Raw genomic sequence first — 23,095 nt, forward strand, 5'->3', positions numbered from 1 at the left:
CAGTGATGGTATCTCCAGAGTAAATATGTGGACAAAGCTGGAAACGGATACCACACTAAAACTAACCCTGGAATTTTCCCTTGCAACAAACCCCATTGCCAGCTTTGTCCACATATCAACTCTGAAGACACCATCACTGGACCTTAAGTTGGCTGCCATTATGGTGCCAGGAATGGTAGCCCTGGGACAAAAAGGGATACACACAAGTGTACACGAAAATTAATAAGAGAAAAAGATAAATAGAACAGAGGGCAAAAACAGTTATCAAAAGCCAAAGCAGTGAAAACCCCAGCCATGTGCAACTCTACTAGAAGGGAATCTTCACACTACATCACACTTAACATTTCTCATATGAACTACGAGTGCTTGAATTAAATTTTTGTGTGATGTTGGGGTGTATCTAAAAACAGTTGAAACATTTTAAAATAAAAATTTAAAACTTTCACACATTTTATTTGCAGAATCATTCTTCACACTAGTTTTGCTTCAGATAAGTATTTTGTATATTACATAGCAAGTATTAATGTGAATACCTTAAGTAAACCACTGTGTGTAGCTATTGTTCATAAAACCTCTGCAGCTATGTGCTATGTCAAAGACAACTTCTGTGTCAGTCTCCTGTTTTTTACAATCATTCCCCAGGGGGCCTACAAATATGTATGGCGCCGGGCCCACAAACAGTTAATCTGGCCCTGGTCTTTTCTGTTAATGTTGTATTTCTGGACCCAGCAGAGAAGCAATTAGATACAGAAACAGAGGGAGCCAAAAGACACACAGCTGTCTGCTGTTCTCCCTTTATTGTTCTAGCTAAAAAACTGAAGCTAACAAGAACATGATGCTTTGCATTGTGGAGAGGTGAGTGCTCAAGCATTTAAAGGGACAGGACATCACAGATGATATGCAGGCTTCATCCAAAGTATCCCATCTATATAATTATTTTGCGGTAACTCCAGAACTAAAAGTGCTAACTAAAGTAAGACGCAGAGGGGTAGCTATGTTAGTCTGTAACTTTAAAAACCAATGAGTAGTGCAGAGGCATCAAAGACACTAACAAAAATATATAGTATCATGAGCTTTCATGGGTAAAACCCACTTAATCTGATGATGAGCTGAAAGAAGAACAGATGCCCATCAGGATCACATGATATTTTAGATAACTGCTCACAAAGGTCATTAGGCTGCAAATGTTTATTTTTCTTTTTTCTTAGAAATTTGTAATCCTATATTTTGGAAATAAAAAAGGACTTCTGGGAGAATTTTTCAAGGGAGTAGCTTTTGGACCAAATCCTGGTCACAGTGAAACCTGTAGGAAGACTTCCATTGCCATAGACTAGGAGTTGGCCCTTAATTCCTGAAAGATTGCTGCACATAGATATGGCAGAGCTGGCGACTTGATGTGTCTAAAGTTCAGCTCTGCTTGCCATTTTTAATTTGATTCACGTAACTCATTTTAATCTCTCTACAAATGGAAATTCTTTTCTTGAGCTAAAATACAATACAGTCTCTTATCAGGATGTAGCAAAGTGCCTGCATCATGATGTCCTGTCCTAGATGGCTGTTTCCTTACTCCGTTTTCTGCATGCTCTAGCTCATTAGAATGTTCATCTTAGTCAGGCTTCCAGTTCATCCCTGAAACCTATCTGGTCTTTCTCCATCTCAGCCTTCTTTGCAGGATGCTTCTCAGAGAGAGGGCACTTCCTATCTTTCTCTTCTGGTTCTCATCCAACTCTTTCAGAGACAAAACTCTTCTCTACTCCAATTAGTCTTTATTTCCAGTTAGTCCTGGCTCACCCTACAAATATGCTCAGACTGGTTAAGTGGTCTATTAGGCTAATATTAATCCTTTTACAACTGGGTGGGAAAACACCCCGTCACAAAGGAATTCACATTTTTAGATTAAAAATATGTTTTACAAGATCAAAGTTTAAACTATAACTTTTGAAATAGTTTTGTAATTCTAGTTCTAAAATAAGAATGATTCAGATACTTTTTATTACTTCGAAGTATTTTTCTTATGGTATACTTTGCACAGTGCACTTACACAATATGTTAATATTCTGGGAAAGAAAAATTAATCAAGTAAGTAAAAGATATATATTTAAAAAAAAAGAGTGTGTGCATTCTCCTGTTCCTTCATGTGTGATGCTTTCCTTTTCAAATATTTCTTCTGCATTGAGCTATACAGGCTTTAATGATCATTTGAGATTGTTTGCTGTTTGATGTCATAATAACTAGACTATATATACTTCAAGGCCTATCACTAAACTGTTTCTGTTCAGTCTCAGAGTTTATTAACCCAGGATGTGGTAATTACTGAGTTAACAGGAAGCTCTCTCAAACTACTATATTGCCCTTTGTTCCTAACTCTTCTGAAAGGCCAATCTCCAGAACAAAGAAGTCCAACTCAGCTTCTGAGACTGGCCAATGTGTCATTTCATTTAAATTTACTCTTCCTGTTATTTCTGTCCCATAAAACAAATTTTATCCTACTTTTTCCCCTATTAAGAGAAACTGTTTTAAAATTCAATCATATTTAATGTCTGAAGTTATGTGGCCTGATATGGCTTTGAGGAATAAATTTTGAGAGTAGCATATATGTAGTCAGCATTTGGCTAAGGAGTTTTGAGGAGCAAAGAGATTCATAGCAGCAAGAGTTGAGTGCTTTGCATTGGACATATATTATTTGAATATATTTGTAATATTAGCATGTGATCATGTATTTAAAGACTATATTGTAATGCATTCACACAGGATAGCATAGGAAACTTAATGTTGACATTTTCTGATATTTGAATGTTTAATCATAAAACCCCCACATTTTTTGTTTGGAATATGTATTTAGTATGTTTGAACTATTAATTGAGAATTTCAAGTTTTGGTCTGTTTTCTTCCACGTGATGTCCATGTTATATGCTTGATTGCTTGTTCTGTCTGTTGTTTGTTTTACAACATACATCTAGTTCTCTAAACTGCTTTTGATCCAAGCTATTAAAGCAAGAAGGGGACATCCTTTCAAATTTTCAATATTACTGATCCACGTGAATGTAGTGCATTTGTATGATGGTATTGACAATCACATACATTTTGGAAAGAAAATTCAATGATAAGGGACTAAATTAGCCGTTACCACTCAAGATATTGGTGTCATTGTGGATAGTTCTCTGACAACATCTTCTCAGTATGCAGCAGTTGTCAAAAAAGCAAACAATGTTAGGAATACTTTAAAAAGGGATAGAGAAGAAGAAAGAGAATATCTTATCACCTCTCTATAAAGCCATTGTACATCCACATCTTGAATATATTTTAGCATTGGAAAAAGTTCAGAAAAGGGCAAGAAAATGATCAGGTGTATGGAACGGCTGCCATATGAGGAGATATTAATAAAACTGGGACTTTTTAGCTAGAAAAGAGGAGATGCAGAGTATATGATATAGGTGTATAAAGTTAAGACTGGTGTGGGAAAAGTGAATAAAAGAGTTATTTACTTCTTCACATAGCACAAGAACTAGGGATCACCAAATGAAATTAATAGGTAGTAGGTTTAAAATAAACAAAATGTCACACAATGCCTAGTCAACATGTGGAACTCCTTGCCAGAGGATGTTGTGAAGTGCAAGACTATACCAGGTTTCAAAAAAGAGCTAGAAATTAATGGAAGATAGAACCATCAGTAACTATTAGCAGGATGGGCAGGAATAGTGTCCCTAACCCATTTGTTTGTCAGAGGCTGGGAGTGGGTGACAGGAGAAGGGTCACTTGATGATTCACTTCCTCTGGGACACCTGGCATTAGCCATTGTCAGAAGACAGGATACTGAGCTAGATGGAACTTTGGTCTAACCCAGTATGGCCACTCTTATGTTTTTAAAGGATGATTGCTTCACTAACTTTCCTGCAGTGTTAAATCACTATTTTCTTAATGAAGAAAGTGGTATCAGCTTTCTCCTCCTATGCCCCCCCCCTTTTTTTTAAGGCTGAAGAATGTGCAGAAAGAAAAAGATTAGAAAAGCGTCAAGAAGAAGAAGATAATGTGGCTGAAATTTCCAACCTTCTTCAAGGAGACTTGCTTTCTGAAAACCCAGAACAAGCAGCCAGTTCATTTGGGCGACATCGTGTGATTACTGATCGATGGAAGGGAATGAACCAGGATCAGCTGATGGCAATTCGTTACATTCAACAGCAACAAGTTCTGGAGAAACTGGTATTCCAACTCATTTGCTTTCTGTATTATTAGATGGAGTGGTAGTACAAGCAGGGCTGCTAGCATCATCAATTACTTGACACTTCCTATTATAAGATCCTGTTTTCATTAGCTTATAGGTTTATAACAGAAGCTTCAGGGGGTAGCTGAGTTAGTCTGTACAGGATAAGCTTAAAAAAACAACAAATGGTCTGATAGAACTTTATAGACTAACAAAACATATTGATAGTATCATGAGCTTTCATAGGAACAGCCCACTTCTTCAGATGACCACGAGGAGTAACGGTAGTTCGGAATAGGCACCTAGTCCGAACTACCTAGTTCGAGCCCCGTGTAGCCGCGCTGCACGGGGTTCGAAGCAGCGGGGATTTAAAAATGGCGGCTCCCCGCTTATGCTAATGAAGCCCGGGAAATTCAAATCCCGGGCTTCATTAGCAAGTGCGGTATGCATACATTACCCCGCTAGTTCGAACTAGCGGGGTAGTGTAGACATACCCCAACTGAATGGGCTGAATTTTTCCATACAACATGTCTTCTTCATGCTGAATTTATTTGTAAAAAAACCATTTAAAATGGTCCAGATATTTCCGATAACAAGGCTAGAGAAAAATATGTTATATTGCAATCTGGCAACATTTTCTTTGAGAGGCTCTAATGGCCCCTTGCTTTGTATCAGGGACTTGATATTTGGTAGGGGTATTCTTCATATCACGGGTATTCCTTTTGCTGTTCCCGTTTCACTCTGTGCAAATGTGGCTAGTTTTAAGCCTTTGAAAAATATTAGTTTACACACGTTCAGTAGAATTTTGTTAGAGTTTAACAGCTAAAATCTGTGAAGATTCCATTCTCACTGAACCTGTTTCATCCCCTCAACTCCTAGTATTGATCAGACTGTACATGTGCCACCCCATATTGTGACTGCACAGGTTTCAACCCAGGACTCTGGGGGCTGGCCTTTTCTTAGAATTGCAGTTCCCAGATGTTCTCAGCTAGTGTAGGGCCATATAATAGATTGAATTCAAAGGAGTCTTGTCTCTCCTGCGATTTCAGTAACTGTTCTGCTGGCACCCAGGGAGCATGCAGTAGGAAACAATAGCCAAACTGGAGAGGAGAAAAATTACAATACATTGTACAAGGAACCTGCTCAGATTGGGACTGGAGAGTCGGAGAGAGTAAACTTGTGAGTGGGGGTTGGGAAGCTCAGGCTGTAAGACTGGGGCTGTCAAGGCTCGGAGACTGGGGCTACATCTATACTGCAGCCTTCTTCGGCAAAAGCTTATTCAAATGAAGCATGGAGTAGAATATTGCCACGCTTCATTTGCTTAATTAATTAGCAGACTTTTTGCACAAAAGCCTCTTGCACAGAAAGGATATTACAATTGGGAGCAGGTGGGGAGGCTAGAATTGGAAGTGATGAAGGAAATGGTGGAGGGGTCTGGTATCCAGGTGAGAGAGGGGAACACTGGATCTCATGAGAAGCTTGAGGGGTGCAGAGAAATTAAGAATTTTGGACAAGGAGACTGTGACTTGTAAGCCGATGTGGGAATATGGACAGGGTAGGGAGGAAAGCCAGAGGAAACCCCATGAGAAAATGATTAATTCTCTTTTCAGAGAAGGGTTTAAATAGTGTGCAGTAAATAGGACATGTGACCATACAGTGAACAAAGAGGAGAAATATTGTAATTGCTGCTCACTAAGGATATGTCTACACAGCACCTTAAACTCAAAATAAGATACGCAATTTGCGCTATGCAGCTTGCGTATCTTATTTTGATTTACTTTTGAAATAGGCTATTTCAAAATTTGGCGCATCTACACAGCTTCAAATTTTGAAATAACGAGCTATTTCAAGACATCCCTGAACCCTCATGGAACGAGGGTTACTGGGATGCCGAAATTGTGCGCCTGTTATTTTGAAAAATATTTCAAAATAACAGGCGGCTTATGTAGATATGGGGTAGTTATTTCGGAGTATCAGAGGTTTTCCGAAGTAGCTGTGCAGTGTAGACGTACTCTAAGGCTGTCTCTACATTGGCCCCTATTCCGTAATAGGGATGCAAATGTAGCACTTTGGAATAGGCAAATCCGCGGGGGATTTAAATGCATTAACATGGCTGCCGCTTTTTTCCGGCTTGTAGATAAGCCGGAGAAAAGCGCCAGTCTGGACGCGATCCTCCGGAAAATAAGCTCTTTTCCGGAGGATCTCTTATTCCTACTTTAATTATATAATCACATATTTATCCTAATTCATATGCATAAAGAGGCAAGTTATGATGTACAAGCAATCTTAATTCTGGCCTATCCTAACTTTTGAGCTCTTGACATTTCAGTCTTAATAATATTTTAATATAGTGTTCTGTATGTAATTTTTTAGAGATTGATCTTTCCATAAATTATCTTAAATTCCAGGAGCTGTTTCATACCAGGATGGTAATGTTCATTATAAAGCAGCTAGTTAATATGTCAAAGAGTTGTCCATCTTTAATTTAACTTCACTTTTTAACAGTTTCACCAGTCCTAAACAACTGTGCTATGTTTTTTCAGAGACATATTGGGGCCAACAGCCTCACTGGGCCCATGGCAAGGTGCGGGGTGGGCCCTACTCCTCGCTCTCGGAAGGGGCGAGGCCTCAGGCAGAAGGGGAAGGGCTGGGGCTAGGCAACCCTCAGCGTTGCCCACGGTGCACCAGGCCTCCCTCCCCCCAGGCAGTCCTCAGCACTGCCTGGAACATGCCGCATGGTGCTCCAGCAGCTACGTAAAGGACCCTGAACTCTGGCCGCTGCCGCTATTGTCCCTTTCCCCCCACCCTATTGGCAGGTTTACAGAGACACCAAAGGCAGTTTAATTTTGACTCACAGTTGCAAACAGTGTAGAACTGCCTTTTCTGAATCTGTCTAAAAGGTTAAAGCAACACTGTGATACACATGGGGGAATGTGATTTGAGGCAGTGACAGACAAATTGTAAATGCAGGATATAAAGGAGAAGGAAGAAGATTCTGAGTCAAAAATTATGTCAAGATTATAGAAAATGAGCTAGATATACTCTGATATCCACCTGGTGGATAAAATGCACAGTACTACACTGCAACCCTCCCCCCGCCCCGACACCAAGAGACACCAAGCTGGCCAGCACAGCCTTAAATGTAGACCACTCTAGCCAGGAAGAAGACATTGCCAGTCTGATCAGATTTGCACCAGTTTAGTGAATCCTCTTGGATATCATTCTTTAGTCAGTGGCTCTCCTACAGAGAACTCCGACTGAATTAAAAGCTACCTTTTCCTGAATATAACCCTAGGAAGGGAATGTAATGAAACTACTGCCTGCCTTCCTCAGGGATGAATGTCTTCCAGGAGACATCAACTACTGCTCGTGGAGGAGGGCGCAATGTGCATCCTTCCGTCATAACGGGGGTGAATCAAGTCCATTAAAGACAAATGGATTCATTACATGAATGAATTTGTTAATAAGTCTATTTAAATATTGTTTTATTTTTGAGTATGAAGGGAAAGCAAACTTTTATTTTTTTCATCCAGAGACTGCAGGAGGAAGAACGTCAAAGAAATGCAGAGTGGGACAGGCAACGTATTCAGACCGCTAGAGCACAACTTCTTTTTGAGCGGCATCAACAGCGGCTAAATCGAGAACTTCGCAAAACGCTAGACAATACCAATGCAGAACTCTCCCAGGAGCAGAAATCAAGGTAAGTGCACGAGGGCTTATTTTATTGCAGATAAAACACTTTCCCAGTGACATCTTGACATTATAAAATTGCTTAGAAAGCTTGCTGTACTTGTCATAAGATGTTTTGCCATTGATTGTACTTTTAAAAATTGCAAGTTTAGAGCAAGTGCATGGGTTTTGAAGTATGAAATAAAAAGAAAACTGTTCTCAAGAGAATATCCTGTTTTTCTTTGAGTGATGCCCCCGTAGGTGATCCACTGTTGGTGACTGGTCACTCAGAGCTGCGGATCGGAGCATTGCAAAGTAGTTTCCCGTCCCCACCGCCGCATCGAGCCATGCATGTGCAGGAAGCATCGTGCACCGCAGCCTCCCGAGCACATGACACACGCAGCCTGGTCTCTCCCCTTCAGTTCCTCTTCAGCAGCGGACGGATTTTGCCCAAAGTGTTCTCCAAGACACTCGCTGTCATAGCAGCATACTTACGTCGCCAAAGAGTTATGATTTATCCCTATTTAGAAGACTGTCTAATAAAAGGGCCATTGGAGACAGAGACTCTATACATGATATTCGTAACCAGATTCATGTTCGAATTCCTAGGCCTCGTTCTCAATGAACAGAAGTCAATGCTTCTGCCTACAAAAACCTTACACCTCATTGGACCCCATCTAGATTAAACCACAGCAAGGGTGTACCTACCAAGGCAATGATTCCAAGCAATCCAGGACCTTGTTTTTACCATCACAATCATCCCCAGAGTTTCAATACTTACCTGACTTCAACTCGTGAGGCATTTTGCAGCTACAACTTATGTGGTTGCTTATGCAAGGCTTCACTTTTGTTGTCTTCAACTTTGGCTAGCTTATTCTCACAGAAAGCAGGACAAACGCAGACAGGTGTCCCCATCTGCCGATGCCATAACGTCTCTGAAGTGGTGGACTGAGCCAAGCAATTTATTGGCAAGTGTCCCATTCCACTGAGCCCAGCCTACCACACAGATAATTACCGATGGCTCCCTCATGGGACGGAGAGCTCATACTGGAGACATATCCATTCAAGATCTATGGACGACCAAGGAATCTATCTTACACATCAACTTACTGCAACTCAGGGAAGTTGCAAATGCATACATACATTTCCTGCTACACATCCAAGGTACCACAGTAAGTATACTTACCGACAACATCTCCACACTGTATTATATAAACCATCAAGGGGGCTCTCATTCTCGCTGTCTGTGCACCGAGGCAGTTTGACTGTGGAACTGGTGCATCTGCAATGCAGTTACCCTAACAGCTTCCTACTTACCGGGAGCCAACAACGTGTTAGTGAACTCACTCAGCAGACATTTTGCACCAGACCACAAATGGGAGATCCATACACATGTCCTCCAACTGATTTTCGATTGTTGGGGTCACCCACAGAAAGACCTTTTTGCCTCATACGAGAACACAAAATGCCAGCATTATTGTTCCAGGGCTGGCATAGGTCAAGGATCTCTAGGGGATGCCTTTCTCCTCCATTGGTTGAGGATGGACGCCTCTCATACACTTTTCCTCCTACACCACTCATCCCCAGGGTTCTCAAGAAGATCAGCAGAGACGGCACAGCAGTGATTCTCATAGCCCCATTCTGGGCATGGCAAACGTGGTTCCCTTACCTTTACCGAATGTCTCCTCACTCACCTTATAACCTTCCCACGTATCCTGATCTCCTAACTCAGCACTATGGGACTCTAATTCACCCTCAACCCCACGTGCTACAGACCTCTCCCACGATCCAATGCCAATACAGCCGTGCCATAATTTTACCCACCATTTGCCCACACTGGAAGTCTATAACATCAGACCGCTAGGTGCAAGAAATAATCTGTATGGGATACACTATCCCTTTTACTTCTACCCCCACCCTACTTCCTACCCTGTCCCTTTTCAGAGATCCCTTTCACAAGAGCCTGCTAAGACAGGAGGTCAATCGTCTCCTGCTGCTTGGAACCATAGAGAGGGTACCCAATGAATTCCATGGAAGTGGGTTCTACTCAGAGTATTTCCTGACAGAGAAAAGAACAGGGGCTTAAGACTGATCCTCGATCTCTACAAACTGAACAAATTTCTCAGGAAGCAGCACTTAAAGATGGTCACGTTAACCACAGATATTCCAGCATTGGATCAAAGAGACTGGTTTGCAGACCTCAACCTTACAGGACACATACTTTCACATTACCATTCACCCAACTCATCGCTGTTACCTTTGTTTCATACTAGGAGCAGACTACTACCAATACAAGGTTCTGCCTTTCAGCCTCGCCTCAGTTCCCCGAGTGTTTTCAAAGGTCCTAGCCGTAGCCACTTCATACCTACAACAGCTACACGTAGTCATCTTCCCATATCTAGACTACTTGATAAAAGGGAGGTCAAGAAATGAGATTACCTCCATGGTGAACAAGACAAAAGCCCTCCTCACTTGTCTTGGTTTTCTAATAAACACACAAAAGTTGAAGCTAGAGCCTACCCAAAACAGAGTTCATCGATGTTTGACTCGACTCACTTTTGGCCCGCAATCATTTATCTCAATAGCAATTCGCAGCCATCAAAGATCTAATCACGGTCATATCCATGAGCCCTTCCACCATAATACTCTTCTGCCTTCAGCTGGCTGCAACTACATATGTCGTCTGTTATGCACGCTTGTATTCCCAATGCTTTCAACTATGAATAGCATCTGTCCACACTCCCTCATGCCACTCGTTGCACAAGAGTGTTACTGTACCAACAGATGTCCTCACATCCCTACGCTGGTGGACACTAGTGGACAATCTCCTGGCCAGCGTGCACTTCCACCAACCCCAGCCCGCAGTGCAAATCACAACAGATGCATCCCTGCTGGGTTGGGGAGCCCATCTTCCAGACCAGGTTGTCCAGGGCAAGTTGTCGCCATATGAGATGTCACTGCACATCAGTCTGTGAGAAAAATGCCTGCACAGACTTTGAACCCCAAATTGCCAATCGTACAGTGAGTCCTCAAAGACAATACTGCTACAATTTTTTACATAAACAGACAAGGCAGCGCCTGCTCCCATTCCCTATGCACAAAGGTCATCCGTGTATGGAGCCAGTGCATCCACAACCAGGGTGTACTTGTACCTACCAGGAGTCACCAACTCCATTGCGGACTCTCTAAGCTGCAATTTTCCTGCGGACTATGAATGGGAGCTGCATCCCGAAGTCATGAATCTGATCTTCTCTCGATGGAGGTGGCCAAAAATAGACCTTTTTGCCACTCCCCACAACACCAAATGTCCCCGATTCTGCTCCAGAGCAGAACTCAGCAAGGGCTCGCTCAGGGATGTATTCCTGATCCAATGGAGGGCCCTTCTATGCCTTCCCCCATACCACTCATTCCCAGAGTACTCCACAAGATCTGCATGAAAGGGGCTTAAGTCATTCTGATAGCTCCATCCTGGCCACACCAAACAGAGTTTCCATTCCTGCACAGGCTGTTGACTCAACCTCCATACCCATTACCACGTCAACATGACCTTCTTTTCCAGAATCATGCGATGATGATGGTGTAGCCTCAGCTGCACACCCTTTACCTCCATGCATGGCTCCTGTCTGGTTTGGGGAACTTGAGACCCAATGCTCTCAACAGGTGAAGGATGTTCTCCTCCAAATTAGGAGACCTTCCACTCGAAAAAAACTTACCGCAAAAATGGACTTGTTTCTCTCACTAGTGTCAAAGAGCGATGAGGGACCCTTGTACGTCCCCCCTGAAGAGGAGGGGCTGGGCTTTGTGTATCAGGCACTCGGGAGGCAGCAGTGCGAGATGCCTCCTGTGTATGCTTGGCTCGATGGGATTGGGGGGGGGGGGGAGAGACTGCTTTGAATGCTCCAATTTGCAGCTGCAGGCGACCCGTCACCAACAGTGGAGCATCCACGGGGACACACATCTTGAAGAACACAATGAGTAACTTTCTTTTACTGTTACTAAATTATACATCATATATATAGTATGTATGTGAGACTCTGTAAGGCTCAAATGCTGGCTGTTCCCTCTAGGCAGCACTGTTGCCTGAGTCACGTCCTTTGCCTCCCACCATGGTGCTTGGTTGACTTCTGCACCGCTCAACTGGGCCGCATCGTGGGAGAAAGCGGCGCAAGTAACCGTTTGGGCTCCGTGGTCCCCCGAGTGAGAGGCAGGAGGGGGAGGAGTAGAGAAGGAGAGAGAGACAGAAAGTGGAGGAGAGCTGAGAGAGAGAGAGAAGAGGAGACAGGAGGAGGAGAGAGAGAGATGGAACGAGAGACCGGAGGCTCAGGGGAGAAGGCCGACGTGGAGGAGGAGACCTGAAAATCCCGTCTTCTGACGGGCTAATTGGCTAGTTTAGAATAATGGTTCAAAACCTGACAGTCATTGTGCAAAGTGTCACATTGTGTTCATTGTACATAGCAGAATACAGATAGAAAAGTGGGGAAAGATTCATAGATTCCAAGGACAGAAGAAACCATTATGATCATCTGTGTTCATTGTACATAGCAGAATACAGATAGAAAAGTGGGGAAAAGATTCATAGATTCCAAGGACAGAAGAGACCATTATGATCATCTGGTCTCATCTTTGTAATACAAGCCATTAGAACTTCCCCTAAATAATTCCCAGAGCATATCTTTTAGAAAAACATCTGATCTTGATTTTAAAATTATCAGGTATGAAGAACCTAGCACAATTCTTGGTAAATTAATCTAATGGTTAATTACTCTCACTGTTAAAAATTTACATCATATTTCCAGTCTGAATTTCTGTAGCTTCAAATCTAGCCTCTTGATCATAGATGCCAACTCCATGGATGTTCTGGGATTGGAGCACCCATAGGAAAAAAATAGGGAGTGCTTTGCACCCACCAGTCCCAGCTGTTTTTCTATTGGTGCCCCTATTGAGCTAATTGGGGGACCCCCAAACTGCAGTTTGGCATCTTGGGAAAGGGATATGGGGAGGTTGGAGAGCAGTGATCAGCAAGGGCCTCAGTGAGGGGGGGTGAGCAAGGCGGGAAGAGGTGCAGCAAGCGTTGAACACCCCCAGAGAAAACTAGAATTCAGTGCCTATGCACTTGATCATATTAAACTTTTCTCTGCTAATTGGAGAACCCATTATTAAATATTTGTTCCCCATGTAGATATTTACAGACTGTAATCGAGTCAACTCTTAACCTTCTCTTTTGTTAATGTACTAGTCAGAAAAGGGTAATAAATACAATGGAAGTATTGTTTTAAACCATGCATGTCTACTTAATTCAGCTCACTCTCCAAATCAAAAAAGATGGGACCCCATTGAGTTCAGTTGAGCTATGTCAATAACAGCCCAGTATAAGGCCCAGTGGCAGAGTTCAGCTATAAATAACCATCAAGAATGGTCATAAATGAGCTTATCTGTGGACAGATGTATATGCCACACTGAAGATAAAGAAAAACTAAAAATGAGCGTTTTTTAAAAAAACATCCCTGCAAGCCAGTGTCAAAATCCTAGTCTTTAATTCTTTGATTTTTTTAGTTCATGCCTAGATTTTGTGCGAGAAATTCAAGTACCTAACAATTTCCTACTCTTAAAACAATATGAAAGAATTCTAAGTCTACATTAATACTGTTGTCTCAACACTAATAAAGTGGCATTTTGGGAACATGATTTTAGAGAGAGAAAAAGAGAGTGTTTCTGTCATCTTGAGAAAGTTATACCTATTTATTTTGACTTCAACTAAAATATGTACAGGTTGAACCTGTCTAGCCTGGCACTTTCTGGTCCGGCAACATCCTCAGCCAGCATGATTTTAGTTAGACGGAAGTCCACTTATCATGGGTGTGGCCAAGTTTCTTGTGGTCCCATAAAGTTTGTTTACAGCCACCAGTCCTGGCTCTCAGTGTTCTGTGCTGTTATTTAGTTCTATTTTACCCCAAATGTTTTCTAAGAGTCCAGTAAGCAGTGGAAGTGTTGGTAATGCTGCTAGACAATATTGACCTCCCATGTTCTGGCAAATTCTCTGGTTCTGCACTGGTTAGGTCCTAAATGTTCCCGACTGGAGAAGGTCAACCTGTAGTAATATATATTGTATTATACATAGTCCTGTACAAATGTATTTCACATTATTTTTATAATTTTAAAATACTGAGAAATTGTAAACATTTACTAATTGAGTCTATTTGATTTATTTCTAGAAAAATTTATCTTCAGGAGGAAGTGTATTCAAATTTTCCAACAGGCCAGTATTTCACACAGTTTAATACCATCAGCCGGTAACATATGAGAAACATCCACTCACTGAAACATAAATGTATGTAAGATTTATAGAAATATTAAAGTTTGATTAACTTTCACTGCTCTTCTATATTTTTCCCTAAACTTCCAATTAAGACATTAAAATAAACCCATATTTTCCTGATGACACATACCTGTGAGTCAGAAGCCTAAGGACTGTTATTTCTTGTAATTAATGAGAAATATAGAGATTGCTGCTAATTTAAGTTTTGGAGATATTTTTATAATTAATGTTTCTCAGGAGGGAAAGGAAAATAACCACGAATAACCCTGAAATGATTATTTGAGTGCTAATTTAGAAGTCACTGGACCAAACCAATTCCTGTTATGATTCCATCCTAATGAAGAATTTGGCCCATTGTGGGCTATTTATTTATTTATTTTTAATTTGTTTTTCAAATTATTTTGTTACTCATTTTTACTACTTTGAAGTTTTTGACTGAAACCTTCCTTTTAGAGGTTACAGAAATACTGAGATTACAGTATGACTGTCAGATAACTTAAAGTATAATAAAACTTGATCTTCATGTGTGCTTTTCAGAGACCCTACTTTATTTTAAAATGCAGGAGGGAGCAATTGCTATTGTTGTGAACAAAGAAAATGAAATGTTTCTGCATATTTCTCCATTTTATATATAGAGAGAGGTTTCTCAGTACTCCCAGTTAAAGTTATGTACAGTCACTATATCCTATGTCCATAGTTTTTCAACAATAAAACACTGAGATTGTGTTTCAGTACTTGTTGAAAGGTGAAAAATGTGATAGAAATGAAAATTGAAATAAAATTGAAATAACTTGATCAGATGCTTGTAGTGTTGCTTTTCTTGTAACTTGTTCTCAATGTCTGACTAATCCCTCCTCCCCTTCCCAATGCACTGAACCTACATAACCTCAAGGCCACCCTTATCTGCAATAGAAGGAAAATATGTTAGTTGGAACTATTTTCAAAGCTTGCTCTTACCAGAAAACACTAATAGGATCCATAGTAGCTTTTTAGCTAGCATAAACCAAGCTTAACCATGTAATAAACTATTTTAAAATCCAATTTTCCGGGAAAAGTCATATTTAAAAATAAAAAACAGGACTGTGTAGCACTTTAAACTGTTCTTGCCATTTCAACCAGAAAGGACATTGTCTCAACAACTTGGTTACCTGCATCCTGCTTCAAAGACATTTTAAGACTTCACTTCAAAGAGAATCCTCTGAACTGTCATTCATGCTTAAATTCGACACTTTACACTCAAATTTGAATAAAGATGCTAATTATCTTACCCATTACAAATATAGCTTCCCCAATTATCACCTCTAATATCATTAGCTCACAGACATTTACCTCCCCCCCTTCTATCCCCCTTCTGTTCTGCAATGTGATTTGTCCTTTTCATATGTGTTCATTTTTTTTAATTGTATCCTTTGGTATATATGGTTGTGACAATTTTCTTCCACTATTTGATCTGAGGAAGTGGGTCTGGCCCACAAAAGCTCATCACCTATTAAACCATCTTGTTAGTCTTTAAAGTGCTACATAGTCCTGTTTTTTGTTCCAGCTGCACCAGACTAACACGGCTACATTTCTACCAATATTTAAAAATACTTCTGGCTAATATAGGTTCTCCCCAACACAGAGTTGGGGAGTGAGCTGCTGGATTCTCTGTGTCCACATTGCCAGGATATTAGAATAATTGGTTTCTGTAAATGCAGATCTTCATCTCTTCTTTTCATTCTGGGCATATGCAGGATTGGTACAGAAAACTTTCCTTCCAAAGTGCAGGGGGAGTGTAAGGACTCTTGCGCAGCTGCTTAGCAAGTAGGTCCTGCACTCAGCCCCATATGGAGATAAAGTGATAAGGTTCTTCTTACTGACATAATTTTCACATCCATATTTCACATGCACCAACCAGAGTGTGTCATACGATTCTTTTACTTTACACATTCAAATCTAATCCACCTCAATAAGACAGCCTTCACTATTATATAGAACACAGGAATTTGTTGGTTTTATGGGAGATATGGCAAGGAAGTTATCATTACAGATAAGTGCATCCAAGAACTCCTTTATAAACTTTTAATTAGATTTTTTAGGTCTTTGATTGTATTTTCATAGTAACATATCAAAAATGTTAGCTTCTTTGAGAAAAAATTTCTGCTGTTACTGAGTTCTATGACATTGTCTCTCTCTTGTTTTCAGCTAGTCAGTATTCTGGCTTCTATTATGTTTTCTTCTGACTTCTCCATTTTTACCTGAGAAAATAGCATATGTCATAACGATTATGTGGAATGAAAAGATAAGGAAAAAGCAGAACTAAATGGATTTTGAAGTTTGGTGTATTTATCAGTTTCAGCAATTGTAGCAAGCCATTAGCATTCTTGAGATAAAAGCCTGATTCTAATGTATATTAAGGCTCCTTTATGCTGGTCTGCCTGTCTAAAGGTATCTTAAAGTGGATGTAAATGATAATCAGCCTTAAGTATTCACCTTTCAATAATTGAGGTCTGGATTATAAAATCCTTACACACACTGATGAGACCTTACACAAGTAGTTTAGTTGACTCATTGTGTAACAGACACCTACAAAGTGATTATCTCAGCATTGTATCTGGTATTGTCCCATAAATATAAATGGCCCCTGCAGAAAATCACATGGGGAAAAACGCTTACCACAGGGTGACTTAGAAGGGCTTTCACTGGTGTAAAGGTGTATGCAAACCTTGGGCTTTAACCTGAACTCAGATACTATAAATGGATGTGCATTTCAATGTTCTGAATCTCAAGGCCTAATTTCCTTTTAAGATGTAACAGAAAAATGGACATGCCAAGAAGTATCATGGGAGACTGTGATGGGGTGCAGTCACAGAAGACTGCTTGGGGGTGCTTCCCAGAATGCTGACAAACCACTGACACTCGCCTTCTTGTTTTCTGGGGCTTCTCCCTACCCTACCCTGCTGGACCAGCCCACCTGGTCTGCTTCCAGCCAAAGCACAGAGCTGAGATCAACGCCCACTCTCACCCCGAGGAGCAGTACAGACACTGAAATTATTCAGGTCTGAGAAAAATGCAGATTTGGGCCCAGCTTCCTGGAATGCCACTCCCCAAATGGGATCAGAACCCCAAATGAATTATTTAGGTAAGCCCCCTTTAACAATGAAAGGAGGATGTTTTCCTCCTGATTTCTCCCCCAGGTAACAATTATCTACACTGGGCCTGGTTGTAAATAAAAGTAAGTACAAGCAGTAGGATTAAGTACAAGCACTATTAAGTACAAGCAGTAGGATTTAAGAGGTTGCAAGCAATGTTCCCTCTAAGATTTTTATCCTTAGGCTGGCTGAATTTTCTTTTAGGCAAGTTGAAATATCCTACGTACAACACCAATATTGAGGTAGTGTGTGGATGTGCACCCACCAGTACAAACAAAAAACGTAGATATAAATATATATTTTAAATAGTACATCATAGAGATTTTAAATTTAGTTTTATCAACTAATTGACTAGTCGATGGATTTTTTTTATCGATTAGTTGATAAGCAGGGGAGCTGCAGTGGGATTAACTCCCAGCCCAGGAGTTAACTCCTCTGTGGGTCTGCCTTTTAAATGTATTAAGAGCCTGCCCGCTCTTACTACATTTATTTAAAAGGCTAAAGCGCAGCAGGAGGGGGAGGGACCTAGCACAAGCCAGGAATTGGCTATCCCAGCTCATTCTGGGTCCCTTGTGCTGTGCTTTAACCTTTTAAATTTATTAAGAACCAACAAGCTCTTAATACACTTAAAAAGCAGAGGTGCAGCATTTGAGACTCGGCACAAGGCGGGAATCAGCTGATTCCTGGCTCACGCCTGGTCCCTGCACCCCTGCTGCCTCTCTTGCCCCTCATGGAGATGGTGCTGGGTGGAACCGACTTTTAAGCCAGCTTCCCCCAGCACTGCTCCTGCTTCCCCCATTTCTGCCTTTGATAGAGGTAGCAAGGTGTGGGGAAGCAACTAGTCAAGGGACTAGTCAACTAGTCTCTTACATCCCTAGTTCATTGGTGTGGAAGAAAATATATTAAAATGAAGGATAATTAACAAGGAGTAATGCTTATGATTATTTAATATGAAATCAAATAAAAAAGTTATGCTATGCTTGGCTGAAGAAGTGGGTTGTGCCCACGAAAGATTATAATACTACTGTATTTATATATTTTTGTTAGTCTCAGGGGCTGCAGGACCATTGTTGTTTTTTAAGTTTTTTTAGTTACAGACTAACACAGCTATTCCTCTGAGACCGTAGAGTATATGAATCATCCTTTCTAAGAGACTGATGCATGTTTCAAAGATCTAGCAAATAAGGTTTCATCCTACAAAAGAGCTAGCATCACACCTAATACTTACTGCTTCAGACTCATAAGAACCAGAACTCTACCAGACAACAAAGATCTGGCCTTAATGCCATACAGTTTACCGTGTATTAATTAATAACACAGGATTTTAAAAAATCATTAATAAGAGTTTTAGATATCTGCAACACTCAAAAAATTCTTTTAAGAGAATCTTTTTCTCTCTTACCTTAAGCCATTTACATGGATGGGCAATAATTTGTGATGGGGGGGGCGGGCACTCCAAGAATTGGCAAGCGGTCGAGGGCCACACTCATGCATTATATTAATGAAGGAGGAATAGGGATCTGGGACAGAGGTTGGGTGGGGAAAGGATCTTGAGGTAAGGAATTGGGGTGTGTGATCTGGGAGGGAGTTTGGGTGAAGTAGGGGACTGTGACTTGAGGCAACAGACTGGGGTGAAGTGGGAGTGCACGGCCTGGAAGAGGGTTGTGACCTGGTGCAGAAGTGCAGGAGGGGGTGCAGGGATTTGGGCTGTGCCCAGGGATCGTGGATTGGGGTGCAAGGTCGGGGGGGGGTTGTGACCTGAGGAAGGGTATAGGAGGGGATAGAGTGTCTGGAAAGATGTATGGGGGCTAGAGCAGGGGTGCAGAAGGTTTGGGTTACATGTGGTAGGAGTGGCAAGGAGTCCTGTGGCACCTTATAGACTAACTAAAGTGTAGGAGCATAAGCTTTCGTGGGCAAAGACCCACTTCGTCAGATGCATGTTGCCCATGCATCTGACGAAGTGGGTCTTTGCCCATGAAAGCTTATGCTCCTACACTTCAGTTAGTCTATAGGTGCCACAGGACTCCTCGCCGCTTTTGCAGATTCAGACTAACACGGCTACCCCTCTGATATGTGGTAGGAGTGTAGAGGATTGGGAGAGGGAGGGAGGGGCTGGGGTGCCAGAAATAGGCTGTGCCTGGGAGACCTTACCTGGCTCCCAGCCAGCAGCCCAGCAGATTACTTAGCCAGGGTCCCTGCCTTCCAGCCACTGTACATGCTCAGGGGAGCTGCAGAAGCCATGTTTATTGCTCTGAACTGAATGCTGTGAGCCCGGGGGATGAGGATGGGGGCACTTCACATGCTGCCTGCCCTGCAAACAGGCAGCTACTATTGGTTGAAACAGGACAATAGGAGCTACTGGGGCCGGAGCAGCATGAAGAGCCTGTCCTCCCTCCCTCCAGGCTCTCAGCATTCAGAAACACACTTGTGGCCCTGCGCCCGGCTTTCCAGAATGCCAAGCAGGTGCAGGGCAGTGAGGGTATGTCTACACTACAGCACTAATTCAAACTAACAATTCGAATTAGTTAATTCGAACTAAGCTAATTCGAACTAGTGCATCTAGACCTAAAAACTAGTTCGAATTAGCATTTTGCTAATTCGAACTAGCATGTCCACATTGAGTGGACCCTGAACGGAGGTTAAGGCTGGCTGGAAGCAGTGCCGGCAGGGCATCAGACTAGAACTTAGAGCGTGGAGCTGCTGTCTCAGGCTAGCCGAGGGCTGTGCTTAAAGGGACCCGACCCCCACCCCGGACAGACAGTTCTCAGGGGTTCCCCGCTCGCTTGTCTAACTCGATGGAGGATAGCAAAGCAGTCCTGGCTTGGAGTGCCCTGAGTGCCCACACTTGGCACATCACAGCACTCGGCCATCAGCCCGGCTACACTTGCCGCAGGCTGCCATCTGGGGGGGGTCAATCGGGGGGCTGCAGGAGAGCTTCCACCCTGAGGAGCCCGCAGAGCCACCCCAGTCCTCCCCATTGGGGGTTCGTGCCCCATTCCTCCCTCACCTCCTCCCACTTACCCCTCCCTAGCTCCCCTTCCTGATGTACAAAATAAAAGACACGTGTGTTCAAAAATAGAAACTCTCCTTATTTAACAAAACGGGGGAGGGCGGGGTTAACCTCTGGGGAGACTGGGAAAAGGAGGTGGGAGTGGGGAAGAACTTTTCTTTATGCACCCTCTCCACACTACTCATGCTTTTACAGACCTCTATCATATCCCCCCTCAGTCTCCTCTTTTCTAAGCTGAAAAGTCCCAGTCTCTTTAGCCTCTCTTCATATGGGACCTGTTCCAAACCCCTGATCATTTTAGTTGCCCTCCCCTCTCCCACCCTGGGTATGTCTACACTACCCACCCAATCATCTGAGCTCTCTGCCTGTCCAGGGACTCTGAACCTCTGTGAGGGGCTCCGAAAAGGGCTGTGCACCCATTGGGCACACAGCTTACAGAGAACCTTGGTTGCAAGTGAAAACAGGCAGAGCAAAGTAGATTACAAATTTAAAACAGAAAACATTTAGCTAATTCTAACACTAAAATCTCAGTACAAACTTAACCTAGAACGGTTCTTATTTCAGCTAAACCTCCAAACCAGGAAAAATCCTTCTCCCTGGAGTCTTTGGTTCATCCTCTTGAGTATACCATACCAGCCAAAGACAAAGAAATTGCTAGCTTCCTATTGTTTTATAGATTCCCACTTTGGGCGGGAATTCTGTTTCTACATTCCACCCTTCCATGGAAAAATTACAGCTGGTAAGACCCTAACAGTTTTTAGGAGGGGAGGAGGGGTTCACCTGACTTCCTAGGACCAACCACTGATAAGACTTAAAGGACAAAAGAGGCTATTTACAGTTGACTAGACTTTGAGGAGAAACTCCGTTGATGGCTTGCCTTTGCACTTTTAAAACTATAAACCATTCCATACTCCAGATATCTAATTTTATATCCAAGAATGATACATTCACCAAAATAAGATATACAGACCCGGTGGATTATGACATTGTTTGATAGGTTACATGATGCAATTTCTCCCAACCATCTTTGAGTTATGCATATTAGTGTTCATAAGTCCATTTCATAAAGCATGGGGAGGGGTCTGTTACAGAGACTACATGTCATTTTGGAGTCAGACTTTCAATCAACAAATTTGGGTTATATGCTCTGAAAATGGCTGTTGAGACAGCACTATAAATTTGCAATTCAGACAGGAACTTGGGCTCTGAAGCCTAGGAAGGGGGTGGCTTTCAGAGCTCTGATTGTGTTACAAATAATTATAGTTGTATTATATAGATTCGATTGTGCCGCTTAAGATGTATAGTTAAAAAGGAAAATCTTTAACAGGGGGCAGGGGAGTGCCGGCTTTTCACTTCACGGATTCCCAAGGTTCCCCGGAGCACCAATTGGGAAACACTGGTATATAGGCATCTAAGATACTGATTTGACCTTGCCTCCCAGTTTTGCCCTGACCCTCCTTTCTCTCTGCCATTATAGCCACTCTCCCTCCCATTTCCGACCCATCTCCCAAGTCTCCATGTTCTCTTCTTACCGGTGGGCTTTGCTCACCTGTCCCCATCGAACCTAGTTTAAAGCCCTCCTCACTAGGTTATCCAGTCTGTGTCCAAATAGGGTCTTCCTCTTCCTGAAAAGGTGAACACCATCTCTGCCTAGCTGTCCTTCCTGGAATAGCATCCTGTGGTCGAGGAAGCCGAAGCCAAAGCCCTCCTGGCGACACCATCTTCGCAGCCAGGCATTCACCTCCAGGATGCACCTGTCTCTGCCCGGGCGCCTACCTTCGACAGGAAGGATTGAAGAGAATACCACTTGCACTCCAAACTCCCTCACCCGTACTCCCAGAGCCCTGTAGTCACTCTTGATCCACTTAGTGTCACACTTCGCAGTATCATTTGTGCCCACATGGATGAGTAGCATGGGGTAGTAGTCAGAGGGCCGGATAATCCTCGACAATGCCTCCGTAACATCTCAGATACGGGCCCCTGGCAGACAGCATACCTCCCAAGATGAAATGGCAGGGCGACAGATGGGTGCCTCTGTCCCCCTCAGAAGAGAGTCTCTGACCACCACTACCCTACGTTTCCTATTCACAGTGGTGGCAGCAGACCTCCCAGCCTGGGGAGGTACGAGGCTTCTCCTCCTCTGTTGTAGATGGTAATGCCTTATCTCCTGTATAAAAAAGAGCATAATGGTTTCCTAGTACCACGGCAGGAGAGTTCGGAGCAGGGGTGGAGCAGTGCCTGCTGCCAGAAGTAACCAGCTCCAGTGTCCACCCTGAGCCATCTCCTTCTCCACCAGTGATGTGTCCGCAGTCCTATGTACTGGGACAGCTACCTCAGCTGTCTCCTCATGAACACGGTCCAGGAATCGCTCATGGATTTGGGTGCTCCTCAACTAGCCACCTTCTCCTGTAGCTCTCGCACCTGCTGCCTAAAAGATTCTACCAGCAGGCACCTTTCACATTGAATGATCTCCCCAGCCTGGATATCAGTAAGTGGGAATTGCAAGCCACAGTCCCTGCAACACCACACCAGGATCTGGGTAGAGGCATCCATGCTCAGACACTCTGGGTATGTCTACACTAGAAAGTTAGTTCGAACTAACGGACGTTAGTTCGAACTAACTTTCCTATGCGCTACACTAGCGCTCCGCTAGTTCGAATTTGAATCGAACTAGCGGAGCGCTTAGTTCGAACTAGGTAAACCTCATTTTACGAGGACTAACGCCTAGTTCGAACTAGCTAGTTCGAACTAAGGGCTGTGTAGCCCTT

At 42.6% G+C, this 23,095-nt stretch overlaps 1 protein-coding gene across 1 annotated transcript in view; it reads left to right on the forward strand.

Annotated features, from left to right (window-relative positions):
* Positions 1 to 14,981, forward strand: part of RIBC2 (RIB43A domain with coiled-coils 2) — a 37,813-nt gene extending 22,832 nt beyond the window's left edge. Inside the window, exons 5-7 of the mRNA XM_075899991.2 lie at positions 3,973 to 4,200; positions 7,735 to 7,901; positions 14,083 to 14,981. Of these exons, the coding sequence (XP_075756106.1) occupies positions 3,973 to 4,200; positions 7,735 to 7,901; positions 14,083 to 14,164 (477 nt within the window). The 3' untranslated portion in view covers positions 14,165 to 14,981. The remainder of the gene's footprint in view (positions 1 to 3,972; positions 4,201 to 7,734; positions 7,902 to 14,082) is intronic.
* Positions 14,982 to 23,095: the final 8,114 nt, after the last annotated feature.

The sequence above is a fragment of the Pelodiscus sinensis genome, chromosome 1 (genome assembly GCF_052426305.1).
Source record: "Pelodiscus sinensis isolate ZL-2025 chromosome 1, ASM5242630v1, whole genome shotgun sequence".
NCBI classification, from domain to species: Eukaryota; Metazoa; Chordata; order Testudines; family Trionychidae; genus Pelodiscus; species Pelodiscus sinensis.